Source organism: Rattus norvegicus, chromosome 10, assembly GCF_021556685.1.
Source record: "Rattus norvegicus strain SHRSP/BbbUtx chromosome 10, alternate assembly SHRSP_T2T, whole genome shotgun sequence".
Taxonomy (NCBI): Eukaryota; Metazoa; Chordata; class Mammalia; order Rodentia; family Muridae; genus Rattus; species Rattus norvegicus.
Window position 1 is genome coordinate 93,409,128 of NC_141543.1, and position 25,559 is coordinate 93,434,686.

At 44.5% G+C, this 25,559-nt stretch overlaps 1 protein-coding gene across 2 annotated transcripts; it reads right to left on the reverse strand.

The window, feature by feature from the left end:
- Positions 1-2,411: 2,411 nt before the first annotated feature.
- Lsm12 (LSM12 homolog) lies at positions 2,412-24,471 on the reverse strand. 2 transcript variants are annotated; one of them, NM_001105843.1, is given in 5 exon segments: positions 2,412-4,099; positions 5,266-5,392; positions 6,886-6,995; positions 21,904-22,037; positions 24,263-24,438. In NM_001105843.1, coding segments are annotated over 5 exon segments (588 nt in total). In that variant the 5' UTR covers positions 24,387-24,438; the 3' UTR covers positions 2,412-4,006.
- Between the last annotated feature and the right edge of the window lie 1,088 nt (positions 24,472-25,559).

Sequence of the window (25,559 nt, forward strand, 5' to 3'; positions counted from 1 at the left end):
TCTCTGGGTTCAAAGCCAGCCTACAGAACAAGTTCCAGGCAAGCCAGGGCTATACAGAGAAATTGTGTCCCAAAACAAACAAACAGGGGCTGGAAAGATGGCTCAGCGGTTAAGAGCACTGACTGCTCTTTCAGATGCCCTGAGTTCAAATCCCAGCAACCACATGGTGGCTTACAACCATCTGTAATGAGATCTGATGCCCTCTTCTGGTGTGGATGAAGAGAGTGTACTTACATATTAATAAATAAATCTTTAAAACAAACAAAACTATGAAAATATAAAGTGTCAAGGGCATCGACTGCTCTTCCAGAGGTCCCGAGTTCAATTCCCAACAACCACATGGTGGCTCACAACCATCTGTAAGGGAATCTGATGCCCTCTTCTGGTGTGTCTGAAGACAGTGACGGTGAAAAAAATGAATATTAATAAAGTATCAAGGTGGTGGAGTAAGTTTCTAAACTTTACAACAAACAAATCCTATGCCCAGACTCAAACAGCACAGATTCGGCCATCACCCCTGTGTAAGGCTATACCATACTAGAAACTAAAGAGCAGTGGGGCTGGAGAGATGGCTCAGTGGTTAAGAGCACTGACTGCTCCTCCAGAGGTCCTGAGTTCAAATCCCAGCAACCACATGGTGGCTCACAACCATCTGTAATGGGATCTGATGCCCTCTTCTGGTGTATCTGAAGACAGCTATAAAATTAAAAAAAGGGCAGTGTGCAGTGGGGGATAATCAAATGCTGGTGTCAGGGTCCATGTGGGGAGGAAATTAATGCCCCAAAGCTAAGGAGACATAGTAAAGCTGCCTGTACACACTTCCTCACAGACACAGCCCTCTGCACCATATACTCGAATACTTCAGGGCCCTTTCAACCTACAAGGCAACTACTCTGCACCCTACCTACCCAAGCTTGCTTATCAAACGAAGCGAGTCAGTTTGGAACTTCATAGTACAGTATGGGTCCATGAAACTAGCCAAGGTGCAGGCAGCTGAGACACTGTGGACAAATCAAAGGCCTGGATGGAATTCTCGGGGGAGGAGGGGATGGCACCCACTTTATTTTTCAGATAATAATCAAATTCTTTTCACAAGGACTTCAAAGAAAAAGGAAAAATTCACAAGAGGGAGGATCTGAGCCCCACACCCTGCCTGAACGTACTGGCCAACAGATCATTTATCAGCCTCACCTCACATGCCCTTTCCACAGGGCTGCAAGGGTGACTTAGCAAGAGTGCTCACTTTTCTCAGAGGAGCTGGTCTGGTCCTTAGTACCCATACACAGTAGCTTGAAATCATATTAGCTCCGATTCCTTTGAATCTCATACCCTTTTCTGGCCTGCTTAGACATGCACATATGGGTGGTGTTCATGAACTCACACATTCACATAAATTTGGAGCATTGGCTCAGGGATTAAAAGCATACTGATTCCTAGCATCCATGCAGGCTGGTTACAGTACTTAATATGAACGCCTCCCCACCCCCACACATTTTTAATAAAAATAGTTGGGCTTTGTTTTACCACCACCACCACCCTTTTTTTTGGGGGGGGGGGGGTTTGGAGCTGGGGACCGAACCCAGGGCCTTGCGCTTCCTAGGCAAGCGCTCTACCACTGAGCTAAATCCCCAACCCTCTACTCCTTTTTTTCAATCAGTTTTTTTTTATTTTGAGACAGGATCCCTACAGAATTCAGGGTAGCCTACAACTCTTTGAATATTTTTTTTTAAGATTTTTTTATTTTATTGTATATGAGTACACTGTAGCTGCCTTCAGACACACCAGAAGAGGGCATCAGATCTTATTACAGATGGTCGTGAGCCACCATGTGGTTGCTGGGATTTGAACTCAGGACCTCAGGAAGAGCAGTCGGTGCTCTTAACCACTGAACCATCTCTCCAGCCCCCTAGCCTGCAACTCTTATACATACAACTTGAGTGGCCTTCAACTCTCAATCCTTTCTCAGCCACAGGAGCACTGAAATCACAGGTCCACACAACACTATCCAACTACTTTCCTGCCTCTAACTAAATCCTTACAATGATGCCCCCCCACCAGAAGCCCTGGATCCCTCCCCCTTTAAAGCTTGTGTGTATTCATGACCATGCATACCGCAGTCTGTATGTGGAGGCCAAAAGACAACTTTGTGGAATTGGGTTTCCTCCCTTATGCGCACACATTCCAGGATTCAAACTGAGGTCAGCAGGCTGTAGACCAATCGCTCTGGCCCTAGCTGCTCTTTATAACACACCTTACCTGGAGCCTCCGGATGACTTCTCCAGGGTAAGAAGAGTGGGTAAAAAGAAAAGCAGGCGATCTAATGATAAAGGCAGAGCTCAGTAGACACACCATGCTCTACATTTCTGACCCCTCATTTGGGGTGATAAAGTACGCACAAACCTGAGACATGAGTGATGGTTAAAAAAATTTGGGTTTTATTGTTTTTGCTAAACAATACTAAAAAAAAAAAAAGTTTTTTTCCATTTTGAAGGCAGGGCTTGAATTATTTAATTTTGATCCATTTATTTTAATTAAAAAAAAAAGGAAGGGAAAAGAGATCATGGCCAAAAAAAATAAAATAAAATAAAAAAAAATATAGCCCCACCCTACTCCCAAAGCTCTAGCCGGTCACATGAGCATCACCCACGTCCCACTCAGTGCCTGATATTCAGGTGGTGGCACTTTGCCCCCTGAGACTACCCTGGAGGTGCAGGGGCGACAAGTACCAGTTTCGGCTCTCAGCAGGTTAGTCAAACCAGGCAAACTGGTGGGCTAAAGTCCAGAAATTCTTTCCAGGTTTTCTGCCCATTGGCTGAGCACATACAAACTGTCAGTAGCTTGTAAGATTTCAGGGGTAGGAGGGGCAGAAGAGCAGGAGGATGGCAGAAGAGAAACTAGAGGTTATTCAAGCTTGTTCCTGGGCTAGAGGCTCTGGACATACTTAAGAAAGACTGGGGTAGATGGAGTCCAGGTTTCTTAGAAGAGAAAATCAGCCCGAAGGAGGAGGAGCTGAGATGTGCCATGCAAGCGAGTTCTTCCTGCAGAGGCACGGGGGAGGGGCGGCTGACTCCCGGGTGGAGAGTGCTCAGAGTTCGTCTAGTACCATGGAGACAAAGGCAGAGGGAGTCCTGAGGTTGGGACCGAATGTGAGACAGGTACATACAGTTAAAGACCAGAAAGCCATCAGGACCCTCAAGGCCAAATCCCGTCTGCACACTGGCTCTGCAGGGCTGCAGGAGATCCTCGCTGTGAACTAAGTCAAGTTAATCGTCGGGCTCTGGGTGGTAGAAAGGACAACACATGTTTGTTTTCAGAGGGATGAGGTGGGAAGAGTGGCCATGATCTAGTAAAAAGAGACCTGCAAGAAGCAGAAAATACTTAGAGAACATTTTAATATATATTTCCATATATATATTTAAAGTTAAGAAAAATAAAACTAATTCAAGCCATGCCCTGTGCAAAAAAAGAAAAAAAAAGTTAAAGAAAAAAAAAGAAAATTCAAAGTGAGACCTCTGTCTTCTGCTCTGGCCTCGGCTTCAGAGTCACAGTCACTTGTTACTTTTATTTTGGAAGAAAAGATGTAAAAGTTTCTTTCAATCACTCAGAAGGCAAGTATGTCCACTTAGAAAATCAGAATGGCAGAAACAGACTAGGGAAGGAGAGACGCAGGTGAAGGGCAGAGTGAAAAGGAATTTGCAAAAATAAAACTAACAAGATGACTGCTCCAGAGGGCTGTGAAAGGACATGGTGGGCCGGTCTGCTAGTCAAGTAATGATTCAACGTTTAAATTATTCTCTTGCTCTTTTTTGTTGGGTGTTTGTTCAAGTCTAGGTTTTTTTTTTTTGTTTTTTTTTTTTTTTTTGTTTTTTTTTTTTTTTGAAACACTGACCCTAATAAGAGTCAGCAAGAAATACAGGATCCCTTCCCTCCCCCGGCCTGCCTCCGCTGAAGCCACCACCACCATCTCTGTGGCTGGATGCTGGAAGAGTCCTCCATGTTTGTGGACTCAGGATGACAGGGCAGCCTCCTTCTGTGGTTGTTGGGCTTGTGAACGCTGCAGTATCTTTTGGCTTTCCACGTCTCTAAAATGTTTTTCAACCTGCAAGAGACCAAGCAGCCAAGTCAGAAATGGAGACAGGGCGAGGTCTCCTGTACAATCTAAGCCAAGCTTCCCAGGCCTGGCAGTTTGGCTTGCTGTTATCCAATGCTCCCTGCACCCCACCCCAACTGCAAGACAGGCAAGAGAAACCTCTTGTTTCAGCCACATGTGTGGAAGCTAAGCTAAGACTGGCTTAACAGTACAGCTATAAACTAATACATAACAAAATGGGATAATTATTACCACCAAAATCCCTCCCGCCTTTATAACAATGTATTGCATTATTTTATTTTATTTTAAATTATACGTAGTTGTATATGTGCACAAGTAAGAGAGTGCAGGTATCACAGGCCTTGGGCCCACTGGAATATAGAACACAGAGTTGTGAGCTGCCTTACATAAATGTGGAGAACAGAATTCAGGTCGTCTGGAAGAGCAGCAAGTGCTCTTAACTGCTGAGCCATCTCTTCAAGCCCCTTCTTCCTATCTGACATAAATAAAGAAAAAGCTAGTGGGTAGGAAAATTAGTTCTATTATACTTCCTAAGTCCACAACAGTGTAGGCCTGAGAGGTGGCTCGGCTCTTAGGAGCGCTTGTTCTTAGAGAGGACCTGGATTCGATTCCCAGCACCCACATGGTAGCTCACAGCCAGCTATAGCTCCGATTTCATAAAATCCCAATGCCCTCTTCTGACCTCCATAGGCACCAGACATATACATGATATACAGTCTCATATGCATGGATGGATGGTATGTATTTTGCATAAACATATGCAAAACACACCTATGAAAAAAAAAAAAAGCCCAAACCCAAGGAGATGTAACAGTGGCCTCTCAACCAGATTAAAAGTTGTTTTACTACAACTGTTACACTCCAAAGCCAAACCTACAGTTCTTAACCCACAGTTAAGGGCATCTACCATTACATGTGCTACAATTCTGCAGTCATGTGGTGTAAGACACGGGGCTGACTGCTCACCCTACCCCACAGCACCAAGGTTTCTATCTCACATCATCCAGGACACGGCTAGAGAGCCCGATGAGCAGGGGCATCAGGCCGCACTGCTAGGAGACAAGGAGCCTGCAGGAGCACAGGGTCCTGCCTGTTGTACAAGAGGGACCAAGCCAAGAACCCACCCTTGCTCCGCAGGTGGCTCCTTTACTTACTATTTTGCGTACATGGCTCAGTGCGCTCCCCTCTTTGCCTTTACAATTTTCCACTTGATATGGGGGTGTGATAACAACTTCTTCCATGACTACAATGTTTTTTTCTTGCCATTTACAGTCTTTAATGCTGGAAGGAGAAGAATATAGATGAGTGTGATATCCTGTGGACAGCCCATTCCTCCTGTTAGGAAGAACTTCAGGGCCAGGCATTGTGGCCCATGTCTTTAATCCCAGCCCCTGGGAGGCAGAGGCAGTTGGATCTGAATTTCAAGTGAGCCTGGTCTACAGACCAAGTTCCAGGACAGCAAGGGCTACACAGAGAAACCCTGTCTAGAAAAGGAAAGGAAAGAGAAGGAGAAGACTACCACTAGACTAGCGGGCGCGCGCGCGCGCGCGCGCACACACACACACACACACACACACACACACCCCTCTCCCAAGCTCTCAGCTCAATACTGAGCCAGAGAGAGGAGACAACAAACATTCTCTGGGCATCTCTGGACAGGAGAGCAGTCACTAATGCACATTATCCTAGGGAGAGCCCAGAACTGTTAGTCTGAAGCATCAGGGGCCTGGAAAATCATAAAACAGTTGGTGGCAGTCTCAGAAGCTCAAACCAAGTTACAAATGAACAACCAGACCTAAATCACTAGAACTGACTTAGTGGTCTAGAGCAGAGGCTGCCAACTGCTTTCTAGACAGTGTCAGATCATAAGTAGCTACAGAAATCTGCCAACAGATGACACATACACAAGGGGGCAGATCTGTCTTGCTGGCATAATCTGCCCACCCTTGACCTAGGGTAAAAATAGCACTTCTAGAAATAGTCATCTGTACTTTGCTCCATCCAGCCTCTACCCTTAACCGTGCAAGCTGTGCCCCACTAGCCCCACTCAATTACCAGATACACAGACACCTGCCAGACCAGGAAGATCCATCTGAGTTCACACATGGGGAATCCCAGGGCAGCTGATGCTACTAAGAGAATTCCTTCACATACCTGGGAATGCTCAGACACACCCGGCCCCAGACAGCTCTACAGCCAGCTGCCATCTGTGCATCAGACCCTGGGTGGTTAAACAGGGTAACAGAAGGCAGCCCATGGGGGGAGGAGGGGTTGAGGAGGGTGTCAAATGTTCCAGCTTTTCAGCACTTAGGGAAGCTAGTAGAGAGTCAAATGACTTCTGCTGTGACAACATGTGTTTTAGAAGGAGGTAAGAAGGTTGCCTTCTGTTCTTCCTAACTCCCTGTATTTGTCCCAGAGCAAACTAGGGAAAGTGATATAACTTCCCTTAATAAAACCACAAGCAATCTTAGAGGTAAGGATGGCAGTAATAACAATAGGAAGCTAATCCTGAGCTCTGAATCAGGGATTACTATTACCAGAGACCCACACAGGACAATGTGATTCCAAACAAGCTTTCACAAACAAAGACTGCAATGACTGATTTAGGATCACAGTATTCTGTGCAAAGGGAGCTCCAAGTGCCACCTCTCAGCCAACAACTGCCCCAGCTGCCCTCGTACACTCTCAGCAAGACAACCACCCAGAAGTCTTTCATCCGACAGACAGACAAAATCAGCTCTAGGAATAGGAACCCCTATGCTCCCCCAACTCACGTCTTGTGAATGGTCTGGAAGAGCTGCTGGCCCTCCAGGGAGACGCCAGCGCTGATTGCATAGGCCTGGCTCAGCTTCTCCTCCTTCTCCGTCCGTGCTTTGCTGGCAAGCTAGGGTGAGGGAAAGGGAAAAAAAAGATTCAGAAAAGTGTTCCCCTTCGTTCTTTCCAACTCAGAACCTCAATCTAAGGAAGCAGGTCAGCAAGGATTGGTCTAGAGTCAGCATGATTAGCGATCCAATGGAACAACCCCCAAACACAGCATCTAGTTACTGTTTGCAATTCCTGGCAAGCATCCCTCACCCCTCTTTTCTATTCTTCCCGAGGGCTTCCTATGTGCCAAGCATGTACTGTGCTACTTTAGAGATTCATCCCAAAGAGATCACGAAAACACAAGACAACTTCAGTAAGAAGGAACAAGAAAACGAACATGGAGATGGGCAGTATGACAGGGTCAGGGATGATGGCTCTGGGAAGTGATGGTCAGAGAGAAACATAACCACACACTTCCACTTAAAGAAGAGAGAGTACAGGTCACCCACTACTGCACTAAGCTCAGGTTTAGAAACCACTGTGCACTTTATAACACACCAAGAGTTGAGATACAGCTCTTAGCAATCAATGCTCAGCCTGTCCAGCATGCTCATCTAATAGCCCAAGACTAAGGAACCCTAATCTACTGTCTTCTGAGCTGAGCACAGTCCTGCCCTACTCTGCTTACAGAAAAGCATTCTACCCTGTGCCTGCTGCTTCCCTACCCCCTGGTGGGTCAATCACGAATTGATCAAAGGAAATTCTAGTAAAATCTGATAGTCTGTAAGACTCCTTCTGGCTAGGGTGGGTTCCCTGTCAATCTGTTTTTTCCTACCTTACACTATTACTTGCTAGAAAAACTTTCAGTATGAGACAAAACAAATGTGTTATGCAAGGCAGTTTAAGAAAAACAGGCACAGCTTGAGGGTATGGTGGTGCACGCCTTTACTCCTAGCACTCAGGAGGCAGAGGCAGGTGTAGCTCTGTAAGTTTGAGACCAGCCTGACCTACAGAGCAAGTTCCAAGTTGGCCAGGACTAGAGAAACCATTTCAAAAAATCACAACAAACCAAACCAAAAAACAAACCACCACCAACAACAACAAAAGCAAACAGGCAAATAATACATCTGAAAAGCAAGAAAATGATGTAAAGATTTTTCAGTTCCATCAACACAGTTCATATATATAACCTCATAAAGCTGCAGCACACCAAATACAAACAGTTAATAGTAAATACTTGTGTGGTCAGAGGGGCTAGCTCGCACATGGTGTCATTTTTAGACTCTCCAGGTAAAAGCAGAAACATGACAAACCTCTCCTGTGATTTAAAGCCAGAGATCACCTGGCCTCCAGATATGAACAGATACAAATGTGACAGCAGTGTCATGATTATCTTTCAGGCTTGGCTGCTGTTCCGCCCAGCAGACTACAACTTCACAGAGCCATCAATGTACTTTGAGCAAGTCAATTCCAACTGAAGTGAGAAAGCCTGGAGCTTGGAAACAGAGTTTCTATGGAAAGAGAACTGCTGGTGTGTATTTTAAGCAACAATCAACGCCTTTTCAGGAACCAAAAAAACCCTGGTAACCAACCATGAGGGGTTTCCTTGAGTCTCGATTTCCAAACAATGTCTCAGAAAATGAAGTCTCCAAGGAAAGGAGGCTAAACCAGAGGGCAGTGGCACCTCCCAGAGCCCCTGAGGGCCACAGCTCGTTCCCTGAGCTATGCTTCACCTCCTGGACAATGGAGTCAACTACTTATAATGCAATACCTGCAATTATGCTGCAGAGCCCTCCACTTACTGCAGGTCCTGTGCCTTCAGCCAGCAGTTTACTTAACTGAAGTGTTAGACCTGCCAACCTGAATCTGCCCACACACCCCCACTGTGTATTATTCCCACTGAAAACAAAGTAACTTCTACAAACCAGAGTTTTCTTCTGAGGCCACCTTATAGGCTCAGTGCGTACAAGTACTTGCTGCAACTCCACTGACCTGAGTTCAATAATCAGAACTCATAGGGTGGAAGGAGAACCAACTCCCACAAACTCTCCTGTCCTGACTTTCACATGCATGCATGTGTGTACCCCCCCCCACACCATATAGATTAAAATATATATTAAATAGCTCCTAGTCATGTGGTTTAATGAATACCAGGACATTCACAGAGCCCTTTGCATACTGTGATATGAAGGGGAAAAGGAAGGCTCACAAGAAAATCCAAGCACTATGTACTTCATACTGTCTGCTAGCTGAGCTGTCTTTTCTTATGATCCAAGAAAGCACAGGTGCTGTGGGGACTCCAGAGGGATTCTTACTGCAAGCATTTAGCACACTGAGACAGCTGACAAGAGAAGCAGAGTCCAGGGAGAAACCTGCTGCTGTGACCTACTGACTCACTGTGCAGCTTCTCTTCCCCCTCTGTATTTGGGTCTTGTAAGCAGCTGCCCTTGCACAGGTTAGGCAATAATGCAGCGGCCATCTGAAATGGCTGGTGCTGCCTGCAAGCCTGGTAGGGAGAAGGGGCAGACCAGAGTAGCTAAAAAACCCTCACTTCTGGATCTTTCAGATGGGAGGCATGATCATAGGACTCTCCTCTCCTCCTTTAATGTAACCGACTTTATGTGTCTGGGTGTCATGCACGCATGTGTATGTTGTGCCCAAGAATCATGCCTAGTACTCAGAGGCCAGAAGAGGTCAGATCATTTGAGACTGAAGTTAGAGACAGGTGTGAGCTGCCATGTAGGTGCTAGGAATTGAACCTGGGTCCTCTGGAAGAACAGCCAATGTTTTTAACAGCTGAGCCATCTTTTCTCCAGCACCCCTGGATGCCCTTTTGATGCAGGGTTTCAGTACATGTAGTTCAGGATGGCCTAGAACTTGCAATACTTCGGCTTGCTTCTGCTTCCAAGTGTTGGGATTACAGACTTGTGTTACTTCAGCTGCTGGGAAATCCTCACTCTTAGCTAGCGATAAACAAGCTCTCAAAAGATATCTTCTAAATATCAATACCCCATGCCTCAGCTTCCTAGCTGAAAGCTCAACCTGAAAGTTCCAGTAAAGCACTGCTCTGAGCCAGGTACAGCACCTGCACCTGTAGACCCACCACCCAGCTTCTTGGAAGGAAGGCTTAAGTGTTATCACCTGAGCCCAGGCTGGGGGCGGGCGGATGGAAAGGAAGGGATAGATACCTCCTTAAAATCTCGGGACAGCTGGAAACTAAAAAAATACAGTACTCCATGGGAAGCTGTGTCCTAGAATAATGCTCAAAGGGGCACAGTAGAGCCAAAAATGCAGACTCAAGCTCCTAGCCCCACAGCAAGTGTTCTTGACCACTAGACTCTATTTTCCAGTTTCACTAACAAGAGTTAGCTCTAGGGCTAATGAGACAGACGGCTGGATGGGTAAAAGTACTTGTCACCAAGCCTGATGATCTGTGTGGAAGGGAGAGACTCCTTTATGTTGTCCTCCAACTACCAAATAAGTACTGTGGTACGTGGATGCCCCAATACATTGATACAAATACGTAAACATACTTAAAATTATTTTTAACAAGAAAAGTAAAATCTAGCCTAATTTTAAAACAGAAAAAGGAAAACAAAGAAAAAAGTAAAATCTAACCAGGCTTGCAATCCCAGCACTTGGAAGGCTAAAGCTGGAGTGCTCGGCATTCCAGGCCAGCTTGGCTACAGAGTAAAATCCAGTCTCAAAACCAAACCAAACAAGAGAGTCACGTCTAAGGCTGACTAGAGTTACAATCTGTAGGACTAACACGGTGGGAACAGAAAACCAAATCCTTTCACCTCCACAAAGAGCATTCACACACCCTGAAAATAAATTCTTAAAATGCATTTTTTTAAAAAAAATTAAGTCTAAATTACTGTTGAAAATGGCTATAAATTTGAATACATAAGCTATCTGGGCTCCAGCAAGATGGCTGAGAAAGTAACAGTGCTTGCTCTAAAAGCTGATCCCTGGAACCCCTGAGGGAAGGGAATGTCCCCAAAGCTGTGCTCTGATCTTTGCGCCTAATAATATGCAAGCATCATGCTCACAGTAGTAATAAAATACTCTGAGACAGGGAACTTGAGTGCAATGGCCTGGTTTAATTAATGGATTCTAGAAAAGGACAGTACCATCAATAGTTCCAAACCATAGCCATACCAGAGAGATGTCTTGGTTAAAATCGGAGGTTAAAACCCTTGGTTAAAACCACAGGAATGGGGGTTGGGGATTTGGCTCAGTGGTAGAGCGCTTGCCTAGGAAGCGCAAGGTCCTGGGTTCGGTCCCCAGCCCCCCCCCCCCAAAAAAACCCACAGGAATGTAGGGAACAAAGGCACACACTCATGTTCAAGCACGTGTATGTTAACAGGGATGGGAAGGAGCTAGAAGAGGTTGGAGTGAGGGTAATAGAACAGTAATAGTACTGTATGCATAAATGAAGATGTCAAAGAACAAATTTAATCAGTAAAACAGAGACCAAGAGGATGCCAATAAAAGCCCTTATAAACATAACAGTCAACTTAAGGGGGGGGGGGGGCGGAGTATGTTGTAAGAGACAGCTGCGGGGCAGCCGGAGAGATGGCTCAGTGGTTAAGAGACAGCTGCCTGCCCAGCTCCTCTATTTTGCAATCCAGGATTGGCATGACTTCAAACAGGACCGTGTTGAAAACACGGAGGAAAACTGCTAATACTTACCTCTGCTCAGCCTGTTCCCTTTGCAGCGTACTCAATAACCTGTTTTCTTTTTTGTTTTTTTTTTTCTTTTTTTCGGAGCTGGGGACCGAACCCAGGGCCTTGCGCTTGCTAGGCAAGCGCTCTACCACTGAGCCAAATCCCCAACCCCAACCTGTTTTCTTTTAAATAAGCAAAATGTATATAATCTCCTACAGCATTTCAAAGAGCACAAATTCTTCACTAGAAAGTCATTTCTTTCAGCTGATAAAAATAGGTACATCCCCCACCACACACACACAGCCACCATTTCTTGAGGCACTAAGACTAAAAAGGTAAATCCAAGGAAGCCTCCTGCACTTAACACTAAGATACATTAATGCCTCACTGTAATGAAAAACACTACAAATTCAACTTGCTAGTGTAAAAAGTCCATATACTGCTATTATATCATGGAACCAGAGCCCAGTCAATATATACAACAGGCAAAACCTTATCTTTAATTGGTTTAAAACACAAACACGTGTCAACAAAGCCACAGGTTCTGTCAACATCATTGGCAGCTACAGAATCTACTTCAGCTACTACTGACAATGATTTCCCAGTCTTAAGGTTCTGAAACCAATGTTTTTTTGTTGTCAAACTTACCCTGTCTCTGTCAGAGAGAAACCCAAGTGGAAATGCAAGCTGAAATTAACCTCAACAACTTCTCTCAGACAACAGATGCTCAAACAGAGCTATCTCACAATAGAGCCAATTAAAGCTCTGTGAGGAAGTTGAGCTAGCCCCAGGTGAGCTACAGCCTCACTCGAAGATATTAGATATTGTTTTAACATTATGGGCACAGAGAAGGCAGTTTACAGGTTGTTTAAAACAAAAAAACAATATAATCCAATCCTTCCTATAGCCAATGAGCTCACTGCTTCTTCCCCCTTTTCATATAAATTTCATTATATGTTTGAGATATACAATATTATAAAAAAATATAGATAGTAAAAAAGGATCACTATTAGTGGCTAAGTTCCTATGTCCAAACCAGATTTGGTATTGCACAGCTATCTTGGCCCTTAGAAGGTGGAAGCAGCCTAAGCCAGCCTGGGCTATCCAGCAAAATCATCTCAAAACACTAACCACCATGCAGTCATCACTCTATTACAAACCCATCTTGTATTTGCTAAAAGAACTGCTAAAGAATGGCTAAGCATGTTGATTCAAGCCTATACAATCCCAGTACTCAGGAGAGACAGGAGGACCAAGAGTTCAAGGCCAGTGTTGGCTCCAAAGAGGTGTGTGCGGGTGTGGCACACAACTGCCTATGCTGACCTTGAACTTTAAGTCTTCCTGCCTTAACCTCCAGAGTAGCTGGAATCACAGATGTACATCAATGCAGGACGTCAATAAAATTTTGTTCCTATTATTGTTCACTAATATATCCTCTAAAAATCCCAAAATACTGTACAGTAAACAGAAGATGACCAAAAATATCTGAGTTAAAAAACAAACTAGGCTAGGGAGGTGTCTCAGCTCCTAAAGGCATTTAGTGGCAAACCTGCCTCTCTCTATATAAATAAATAAATAAATAAAGAAAGAAGGAAAGAAAGAAAGAAAGAAAGAAAGAAGGAAAGAAAGAAAGAAAGAAAGAGTTCTGTCTCTGGGTCCCACGTGGTAGGAGAGAACTGACTCCCTAAGTTGTCCACACGCATGCAAGCCAGCACTGTGGAATTCACAGTAAATAATGTAACCACAAAAGCAGCCCAGTGAGGTGACTTAAACATGTAATCTCAGTGACCCCAAGAAGGATGTCGAAGAATCTTCAGTTCAAGGCCAGTCTCAGCTACATAGTGGAACATCTCAATAACATACACCACCAGCAAGTCAGGAAACTGGCAACATACTTCAGCAAGTAAAGGCAATCACCACCAAACCTGATGTCCTGGTTTCCAGGGCTCCATGGTGGAAATGAGAGCAGAACCTGTTTATCGAAGTTGTCATCCGATCTTCACACTGACATAGCTTGTTGTACCCACAGAAATGTGCACAAAATGAAAGTAAACAAGGATATGACGCACACTGTAAGAATACACTGGCTCCTGTCAAAGGAAACGGTGCTGGGCTGCAGACAGCTCAGCAGTATAGCATTCGCCTGTGTGAAGTCCCACATCTCCTCCAGCATCACAAAAGTGTTTTATGCTTTTTCCCAAGGCTTTTAACCATTTCACCCCTAATGCTTCTAATTTAGCTCAGTGACAGAAAAGATAAGCTGAGCAATGCCATTTATTCTCCAAGGTCACATATGGGAAGCCTTCACTCAGGCTTGGTATGCCAAGGGTCGATGGACCACAACAGGGGCCAAATTCAGGCAACGACCTGCATGAGATAAATTTTACTGGAGCACAATCATAGTTTTTTGGCTACATCTAGTCTATGAAGGCAACACTGACTAGTTTTGTCTATTACAGGATGGTTCACAAAGCCTAAAAGAGTGACTGCCTGACCCTCTATAGGAATCTAATTGTTGCCTCCTTTCCTATGCTGTTATAACCACAGATCTGTACCTACAAGGGACAGTGCACTTAGCATGCACAAAGGTCTGGATCCAATTCCAAGAATACCTCTCGAAAATGCTACCATCCCTTAATACTCCCAACAAATTTGAGATTCCTTGGGGAAAGATAAGTGTCTTATTCATCCTGACATTTCCCAGTAACTAGAAAGGAAGGAGAAGATGAGAGAAGGTGGACAGAACCAATCATTGAGCTAACAATTCCCAGCAGCTAAATGACATGGTCACAAGTCCTTCCAGAGAATGGTGCACACATCTGATCCCAGCACTAGGTGACTGAGGAAGCAAGACAACAAGTTGGAGGATGGCTTGGGCTTTATAAGAGACTCTTGTTCCACATTCTACCACAGGATCCTTCACTGTTTATCTCCAGGACAATGGCCAGCATTTCCCTAAGCCAGCCTAGAGCTTCCAGTGTTAGTTGTTCTTAGCCAGAAAACTAAGCCAACTGACCTTCCTCTTTTTTTTTTTTTTTTTCCTTTTTTTCCGGAGCTGGGGACCGAACCCAGGGCCTACCACTGAGCTAAATCCCCAACCCTGACCTTCCTCTTAACACTGAAAGTCATACCTCCACTGGACCCACCACTTATGGATATACGTTCAACTCTCACCTCTGGGTCAAAGAGGTGATACAAAATGTTATGGCCCAACTCTGTCAATTACATTGGCTCACAATTTGTCTTTTCCTACAGGCAGTGGTTCTCCATCACACACACAACACTGAGACAGTACCTTGGTAATTAGTGGCCTGAGGGCCCTGGAGTCAGCTGTCTGATTTGTACTGTGGGCGGAGCTGAGTCACAAGCTTTGTGCCTGGATGGCTTTTTTTTTTTAAAGGTGTGTGTGTGTGTGTGTGTGTGTGTGTGTGTGTGTGTGTGTGTATGAATACACTGTCACTCTCTTCATAGCTTTTTGGCTATATCTTATCTCTGAAGGCAACACTGACTAGTTTTGTCTATTACAGGATGCTTCACAAAGCCTAAAAGAGTGACTGCCTAACCCTCTATAGGAATCCAATTGTTGCCTCCTTTCCTATGCTGTTATAACCACAGATCTGTACCTACAAGGGACAGTGCCCAAAGGAGGGCATCAGATTGCTCAGCTTGCATTGCAGATGGCTGTGAGCCACCATGTGGTTGGTGGGAATTGAACTCAGAACCTCTGGAAGATCAGTCACTGCTCTTAACCACCAAGCTGTGATGGCTCTTCTACCAGAGATCTGTCAGGTTGACCCTCAAGTCTCAATGATAGGGAAACTGATCCTCAAAGAACCAGTCCAAACCAGTCCTTCTTAAATAACAGCCAATCACTACCAGTCTGACACTATTCACTGAACATAACCCTTGCATTCAGCACAGAGGAGCTCTTCCTCTCCACTTCCCCAACTGCATCTTAAGACACATCCATGACAGTGTCTGCCCAGAACCTGGTACCTATCCCTATTGGCAGACTAAATACTCTAAGAGAAGATTATGGCCTCTAGGAGCCAGAAAAGTTACAGCCAACAGAAAACTTTTCCTTGGTCAGGGGAAAGCATGTTCTAGGCATATATGAAGACCCTAGTTTAATACCCAGCAATCAAAGCAGGGAAAACAATTTATTGCTCAAAACCAGTGGCTTTTTTTTTTCATCCTTCATTTATATACCTTCCCCCATGTACCAAATACACACACCAACGAGATGAGGGGGAGGGCTTGCATAGTATATGTAAGGCCGTGGATTTGATCCCTAATACGGTGGAATAAAAATATATGCTCATAACTGGAGGGTGATCAGGGATACTTCTGACCCTACTTGGTACCAACACCATCCTTTAATACATCACTGTCAAGATGTAGTGGGGGTGGGGGTGACATAGTGATTAAAAGCACTGGCTGTGCTTCCAGAGGAGCCCAGTCCAATTCCTAGCACCTAGATGACAACTCACTACTGTGACTCCGGTTCCAGAGCTTCTGCCACCTCACACAGACACACATGCAGACAAAACACCAATGAATGTAAAATCAAAATAAATCTTATATTTAAAAAAAAGATACAATAAAGGGAACTGCTTGCTAATGGGTTAGGCTCACAAATAGACCATAATCTAGTAACTATCAACTACCCAGTAATGTACTCAAACTTGGAAGTTTAACCATCAATCACCAGAAAATTATAAGGTTATGTTAATTCTTAGCTGTGTAGCTAGTAAACTTCAAATGACAATTAAGACAGTATGCCCCTCACTGTGATACCACACTTAAAGAGTAAAAACAGTTTCCTTTTTTAAAAAGAAATCTGGGCAGAGCGGAGGCAGGTGGATCTGAGTTTGATACCAGACTGGTGCGCAAAGCAAGTCTACAGGGCTAGAAAGAAAAACTGTCTCAAAAAACCCCAAACCAAACCAAAAAAGAAAACCAACCAACAACTGGACTTCTGCATTCTCAGCTTCGTCACCGGCACTGACCCCTCTCAAGTCCATGTGTATTCCTTCACCATCACTGCCGAGGACAAGGCCAGGCTGCATGGCTCGGGTTCTATTTAGCCCCTGATTACTAGTCATGGAAAATAGATCCCAATAGATCTGAAAAAGGTGACAAACCAGTCAAGGGCTTGGGAAGAGAGGTAAATCCTTAACTTTTCTATCACCCATGGATTTCCATTTTCCCTCTAACACACCAAGATGATAAGAGATTTGTATCACATCTAAGGCACATTTTCCAGACATGTTCAGTCTGCAGCCCATGGGCTATATGTCTTCCAGGACAGCTATGAATTGGGCCCAACACATATGGAGTTGATGTCATATCCCAATGTCAAAAGGTTGGACACCTGACAAAATGTGTGTTGACAGATGTTTGATGAGTTATGCCAAGTGATAACATTGTCCTAGAAATTCCTGTTAGTTCTAGTTACCAAAGAAAAATGTCTCCATCATTCATACACTACTTGTAGTAGCCAGTACAAACTTGATACTCTTTAACCTTGGACCAGCAAACACCCTGTCTAGCTGAAGGACAATAAAATCACTGCTCTGTCTTCCCTTTGCTACACCATTCCCTTTCCTTGGTCCCAAAAATCAATCCAAGGAATAACTGATTTAGGAGACCAAAACCTGGTACTGTGATGCATACCTGTGAGTTCTTCACTCAAGAGGCTGAGGCAGATCGTCTTAGGCTAGCAGGAAACGGTACCAAGGGTGGAGGGTGAGGAGACTAGGAATGTAAGCATGCTCAAAGCTCTAGATTTGATTCTCCAGGACTCCTAAATCAGGCATCTTGGTACATACCTGAAATCCTAGCACTTGGAAGGTAGACCAGAGCAAGAGGATCAGAAGTTTTAGAGTCTTCCTCAACCATATAGTGAGTTGGAGACCAGTCTGGATCTACATAAGACCCTGACTCAGAGGGGGCGGGGGGGGGAACTACAGTGCAAATGATGATTGGCTTGTACATGTTCTTGTTCTTTTCCTTGAAAGGCTCTATCAGGAAACGTGAACACTGTAACAGGGTGCGTCACCATAGGGAAGATAAAATTATTCAAGGAGGACTCACTCAGCTACTCAGCACTTGCTTGGCACTCTCTGGGCCCTAAATTCAAACTCCATCCAATCCTCTGGTCCCCAAAGACATTCGAGCTTCTCCTTTCTACAGTTCCACTGTCACCTCAAAGCTTCCTCTTCCACACTACTGCTAGGGTTAGACATAAGACTTCTTTGTCTAGGGACCTGCTAATCTAAAGCAAACTGGCTCATTTCCAGAAGTCACTAGTTTATACATTCTCTGGGTGAGCTATTATTGTTTCCTTTAAAAGTTCACCTCTTCCATTTCCTGCTATCTGGTTTGTATCAACAGGCTTACTTAGGCAGAGAGCACTTACTACGTCAGGAAGATGAACCAGCATACATGTATCTCCTACTGAAGTTGTTAAATGCAAAATAGCACTTGGTCCCCAGACTACAAATCTCTTGTCACCCTATACTGTACACCAACTTTCTTCCAGGCATTTCAGAGAATATTACCTCCCTCCCACATGCTTAAACAACCCTTTAACACTGGGAAACTCTAAGCCTGTGTTCTTTTTTCTTTTTTCTTTTTTTCTTTTTTTCGGAGCTGGGGACCGAACCCAGGGCCTTGTGCTTGCTAGGCAAGTGCTCTACCACTGAGCTAAACCCCCAACCCCTAAGCCTGTGTTCTTAATAACGAGACAAGCTGGGCAGTGGTGGCACACACGTCTTTAATCCCAGCAAACGGGAGGAAGAGGCAAGAGGATCTGAATTCAAGGCTAGACTGATATCCAAAGTGAGCTTAGGACATCCAGGGCTATAAGAGAGAAACCCTTGTCCCAAAAAACCAAGAGAGAAAAAGGACAAATTTGGGGAAGGGGCAATAGTGGGGATCAAAACTAGTGCACTGGCAGGTATGGTGGGTGGTAGACACTCAGCACTTGGTGGCAGAGATAGGAGGATTTCTACAAACTCAAGGCCAGCTTGATCTACTTAGCAAGCTCCAGAAAAGCCAGACAATATAGTGAGACCCTGTTTTAAAAATAAGCAAGGGCTGGAGAGATGGCTCAGCAGTTAAGAGCACCCGACTGCTCTTCCAGAGGTCATGAGTTCAATTCCCAGCAACCACATGGTGGCTCACAACCATCTGTAAAGAGATCTGATGCCCTCTTCTGGTGTATCTGAAGACAGCTACAGTGTACTTATATATAATAAATAAATAAATTTAAAAAAAAAATAAGCAAATGCAGTGCCCTGTGCATGGTTGGTAAACACTCTACCATGGAGCTCCATGCTCAGTCTAAGAGCTTTTCATGTCACTCAAGCCATGTGTAATAGCCACTCTGATTATTTCCAGTAAGAGCTCAGCAGGCAGTCCATCTGAATCAGTCTCCAAGGAGGAATGGTAAAGTATCCTGAAAGGTCCGTTTGAAAGGAAAGTAGACAGCTTATCCATAAACACCTCTACAAACAAAAAATGAAATTAATCCTGAGACAACCAAACCCCTTAGCCTAACTTTTGGTTCCTGACTTCTCAGAAAATCTTTTTCAGAATAAGCAAATGAGCTGCACAGGAACAATAAACATAGAGTTCTGCTGTTCCTCAAATTAGTGCTTCTCACTGCTTTTTTTTAAAATAAAAGTGGGTAATCAACCAGCTTATAACAATGTTAGTAAATAATTAAGACTAACCAGCATGCCTACAATCTCAGCACTTTGGCTCAGAAGTTCAAGGTCATCCTGAGTTAGTTTGAGGCCAGCTTGGGATCCATGAAAACTTGCTTCAAAAAATCAAAATAAAATAAAAACAAGCCAACACTAAAAGCAAAGGTAGGGAGTTGGAGAGATGGCTCAGTGGTTAAGAGCACTGACTGCTCTTCCTGAGTTCAATTCCGGGCAACCACATGGCTTACAACCATCTGTAATGAGATCTGATGCCCTCTTCTGGTGTGTCTGAGGACAGCTACAGTGTACTTATATATAATAAATAAATCTTAAAACAAAACAAAACAAAACAAAGGTAATCCACAAACTAACCTAAGCAAGAGCTGCTCTGATTTGAGAATTCAAAAGAATTCTACTGCAATGGCACATGTGTTTACGTGCTGCAACACTTGCTTCTTGGCACCCACATAGCAGCACACACACACACCATCCAACCATTCTACAAAGTGGTGCTTGGACACAGGACATGAATCTCTCTGGGTTTCTCAGTATCCTTTGAGAAAATCATCCTCCTTCTGATAATCATTGCTACTGAGTAAGGTCCAGGGGAGAGACTTTTCGTACAGAGGATAACGACCTACAGTTCTACACCCTGGGAATAAATCACTTCATTCGAATCTCTTAAAATTTCATGAACTGTAACAGAGGCCACCCAAAGAGCTCCAATATCTTAGTAGGAGACACCTGATTAAGCCAGGGCTTTAAACATCTATAAGCTTCAAAATCTGGGACAGACAGACTATAAGTACCCTTGAGATGAAACCTAAGACCCTTCCATCTATCCTTAGCTGTAACTTAAAAAAAAAAAAAAAAGAAAGAAAGGAAGGAAGGAAGGAAGGGAGGAAGGGAGGGAGGGAGGGAAGTAAAGAACACCATGTGGCACTTCCCTGGAATCTAACAAGGGAACTCAAGATCTCTTGTAACTCCATTCCCTGGCCTCTATCTGCTGCTGCAGCTCCCTAAGTGTTTCCTTGCTTTGCTCAACTATAGCAAACACCACACTCCCTAGAGAGGCAAGAGAACATACATTATTACAAGACTCCTCTACAGGGTAAAACTTCATGCCAAGCTAATCCCAGACAGCTGCTACTAAACTCCAGGCCTAACACACATCCAACAAGTTGCCCATTAAACACCTACTCTGCAATATACTCAAAAGTGAACCAAAAAGTGCTTTTAATGCTAGAGTGCTTGCCTAACATACACAAGGCACCACTACTAAAATAAAAAACCAGCAGTATTGTATAAAACAAAATATGTGAACCTAACAAGTATGCTATGGATTAAGTTTGACAAGACATACAGGACAAACTCAGGCAAGGCTGGATAAGGGGATATCACTACTGATCAACATTTTGTTTGACTATTGAACTGAAGAGTCAAAGATGTGACTTGGAGTTCCCATAAATCAACTTGGACATGCAAGATTAAAAAGATTAAAATATCCCAAATATTTGATACAAAATTTCTCCATGCAGCCTTGGCTGCCCTGAATCTTACTGTATAAACCAAACTGACCTTGAACTCAAAAAGAGATCTACCTGACTGCCTCCTGAATGCTGGGACTAAAGGTCTGAGCCACCACATCTAGGCTATGGCTTTCAAAGGATTTATGTCATGAATCTCCTAACCTATGAAACACTCTGAATTTTCACCCATTATATATAAATATCAACATCAAACAACTCTAGGTCAACAGGCAACACCCCTTACTAACCCCACCACCACCAAAAATTAATACTGAGTCTAGGTTTTAAAAGGGGTTGAAGGGGAAAGACACCTGGGAGGTGAATCAGTTGAAGTGCTTGCCACACAAACAGGAGGCCAAGATTTCGACTCCTAGGACCCATGTTAAAAAAGGCTGGGTGTAGGGGTTGGGGATTTAGCTCAGCGGTAGAGCGTTCGCCTAGCAAACGCAAGGCCCTGGGTTCGGTCCCCAGCTCCGAAAAAAAGAAAAAAGGAAAAAAAAAAAAAAGGTGTATACCACCACGACAGGTTCAAAGGTATTTAAGGTGCAACAAATATATTCAGAAACAAAGGGAGGGAAAGCTACACAAATATACTTGAGAATAGATACTAAACCAGTTATAACGACCCTCAGGTGTAGTCAGGGAGATCTGAGTTCAAAGTAATTATTATAAAGTTTACATAACAAAGTTCAAGGCCAGCCTAGGCTACTTAAGACCCTGTATCATGAAAACCGAAGGCTGGGAATAAGTTGGCAAAGTGCTTCCCTGGCACGCAGGATAAGGACCTGTGTTCGATCCTATCATCACAGAAACTGCATACATGCCTGTAATCCCAGCACTTGGATGGCAGAGTCAGGAAAATCTGAAGTTCAAGGTTACATAAAATACACAAGAATCTGTCTCAAAAAGGAAGAAGAGAGAGTAGTCCCCACCCCAAGAAATGAAACAGAACACCAGGGTCGTAAGTAGGTTTAAAAAAAAAAAAAAGCACAGAACAATGCATACATCCTCAAAAGCTGGAGAGCATCCCTCCTTCCCAACATTTCAGACATCGAGAATGTCCTTGAGTTCTTACCTTACTAACATTGAGTGAAGCTAGGGGAGGAGGGGTTTCTGTTCGATCGTTAATTATTTCCACTTCTGAAACATACTGTAAGTTTATAAGCAAGATGTCTGCATGGTTGGGCTTTCCACTGGAAGAGGGACATTCTGGTGAGAAAATAAAGTTAAGGAAAATAGGACAAAGGCACACTGCACAAGTAGTATACACAACGATCCAGGCAGGAGGCCGGTGGTGTCCTGCACCTTTAATCCCAGCACTTGGGGGAGGCACAGGCAATCAGATGTCTGTGAGTTTGAGGCCAGCTGAACCACTGAGGGAGTTAAAGGACAACCAGGGCTACACAGAGAAACTCTATCTCCAAAAACTACATACATACACACACACACACACACACACACACACACACATACACACACACACACACCAACATACACACAAAGAAGAAAACTATACCAGTGTATAGGAAAGGCATCCCCGAGCGAGCCTCATAGGAATCTTAGCTCTCAATAAACCCCCATCAACTTGCTCCTGCTCAAAGCAAAGGATCTCAAATTTTTTAAAGCCATATACAGCCAGAAATTGAAACCTTCAAAAGGGTTCCTGTCACTTTCTAAATGGGTTTTAGGGGAAGAAATACAGTCTTGATGTCAGATGCACTGCTTGTCTTAAACTTAGGAACTATAAAGAGGCACCAGTGTTTTGAAGTTTGGGGTCATACTAGAATCTCCCTAAATCTAGACAGTGCTTCTCACTTATTCAGATTTCATGCTTTTCCTTTCTTTCTTTCCAATTTCTTTTTCACACTTGAAATTTCCCATTTTTCAGAGGCAAAAAGTACACCATTGGGAAGGAAACTACCTAAGATGAGACCTTATTCATTCATCCACCCATTCATTCATTTTCCAACCATTTACTAAGACCCTGCTGTATGTCAAATAAAAAGAGTGAGTCTTCCTTTTAAGATTCTTCCAGGGCTGGAGAGTTGGCTCAGCGGTTAAGAGAACTGACTGCTCTTCCAGAAGTCATGAGTTCAAATCCCAGCAACCACATGGTGGCTCACAACCATCTGTAACGAGATCCGATGCCCTCTTCTGGTGTGTCTGAAGACAGTGACAATGTACTCGTCATATATAAGATGAATAAATAAAATGTTTCAAAAAGGGGTTGGGGATTTAGCTCAGCGGTAGAGCGCTTGCCTAGCGAGCGCAAGGCCCTGGGTTCGGTCCCCAGCTCTAAAAAAAAAAAAAAAAAAAAAGTTTCAAAAAAAAAAAAAAAAAAAAAAGACTCTTCCAACTAAGTCACCAAAGGAAGAGCCTTTAGGCCAAGTATGATCTCTTGTTTTTAAAATAACACATACAAAAAGAAATTGTTCTTATTGTATGGCATTCACCAAGAGATCTTTCTGAGCTGGAAACCAACAACTCACAATAAGAAACTCCGACAGAGGCTACCTTCTAAAAATAATTCGAGTAAACCCACCTGTAGCTCAAATAAAGGGGGAGGCAGAGGTTCATTTATTCCAACCAGGAAGTGTTTTGTTTTCCAACAGTGAGTTGGTGGAGTAATTCAGCAATCATTCCCACCCCAAGGGAACAGGGCCACCTCTTCCATGCAGTTTAACACTGGTACTTTCAAGGAGAAGGACGTTATTACGGAATGTGTTGAACTGAACAGAAGCCCACACACTATCATATATAAGCCCCTGCAAAACGTGGCAAGTCCTCTTTAGACCAGGCTTCCAACACCCCCTAAGCAGCGATTTTCAAATGACTGAGAACCTTAAAGTCAGCACAGTGACACCAAGCATACATGACTCCAGCAAAATTAGCCACCAGTTCAAATACAAACTCTGTCCTGCACTTCCCATCCCCAAACTGGCAAGGCCCATTAGACCACCATCCCACCACCGCCCTTTCTTGAATCAAATCTCATCAGCAATCTATACCCTTACCCTACTAGCAGTTCCTGACCCTACACACCCCTCCCCATAGCATGTTACCGCTCCCCACTCCATCCGGGCTCCAATCTCCAGCCCTCTCCTTACCACTATCCCCCTCCCTTAATCACGGAGTCCCCTTAACACATCGTCCCCTCCCGAAAAGCCAGGCGCGTGTCAAGCCCTGCTCCACCTACCAACCCTCAGTCGGGGCCTAGCTCCCACAAGGGGTGGGAGACAAGGGTCCCCAAAATGGACCGAAAGGCCCGCGGGAGGGGGAGGGGAGTTCAGAGCCGTGCGCATGCGCCCGGGGCACCGCGGTAGCCGGTCGCCCCTAGGCCGGGAGAGGGCCCTAGCTGCCGCCGCCGTCCCCCGCCCCCCCACCACCGCACCTACACGCCGGCCCGGCCTCGGGGTCCACGCAGAGAAGGATACTTAGAGCCAGCATTTTGGACTGGTAGTCGAAGGCTACCACCTCGCCCTGCAGCCGCTGCTCCTGGCACGTCCGGCACGACACCTGGCTCCCAACGCTGAAGTACTCGCCCGGAGGAGCCGCCATCTTGGGAGAGCAGCCGCGGCCGGCGGCGGCGGCGGCAGCAGCGGGCGAAAGCCGGGCCCCCAGCAAGCGCCGCGCCGCGACGCACGAGGCGTACTGACGTCACGCGCAGGGGCGTGGTCTGGCGCTGGGTGGGGCGGGAGCCTAGGTGAAGAGGAAATAAAGGGGAATCTAGAGTACAGTAAAAATGTGCGGCCGCTGGTCTGCTTGGCTAAGTACTTGCACGGCTCTTTTGGAAGCTAAGGAAATAAATGCATGTAAAGAAGAAATGGACGAAATGGAGAAAGAGAAAGCACCTGGAGTCTCGCTTAAGCCCACACCTTACGCAAAAACGTTTAATGAATGAACTCTATAAAATATTATCCTCATTTGCATATGAACAACCAGAAGCTCACAGGACTTAGCAGGACTCACTCAAAATGATTATAACCAATTATAAAGTACTCGTACAAAAAGCTTTAGCTGTAAGGTTAGGCAAACTAGAACCTGAGGCTGTTTACCAAATAATATAACCTTAAGCAAATTATCAAACTTATGTTTCTTCAGTGGGATGTAAATACCACTTATTCAACATCTGGCAGCCCCTCAAGGAAGGAATCAATATCCTCATTTTACAGCTAAAGAAAACTCTTAAAATTGTCAGGATCTGGGGCTGGGGATTTAGCTCAGTGGTAGAGCACTTGCCTAGGAAGCACAAGGCCCTGGGTTCGGTCCCCAGCTCCGAAAAAAAGACCAAAAAAAAAAAAAAATTGTCAGGATCTCACAACTGGCAAAGCCACGGTTTTGAGTCTAACAAAGGTGCTATTTACTGACCTATATCAGATAATAACATTTGCCTCCTAAGGCAGTAAGGAGGCTTAAATGAGATAATGCCTACATGCATGACCTAGAGTATCTAAATAAATAATAGTAACCCTGTGATCAGAAAGCCAAGTAAAAGTAAGAACAGCTCTGGGATGTAGCTCAGCTATAGAGTTCATATCCTCAAGGCCTGGGTTCAAGTCTCAGCACCAGGAGAAACATACATACATACATACATACATACATACATACATACATACAAACATACGAGAGAAGGGATGTCAAGAGCAGGGAATACTAATGATGACTAAGTCCCCCTCCCAATAATATCCATTTGATATTACAATATTTACTAACCTCATGGGGGGAACTGTG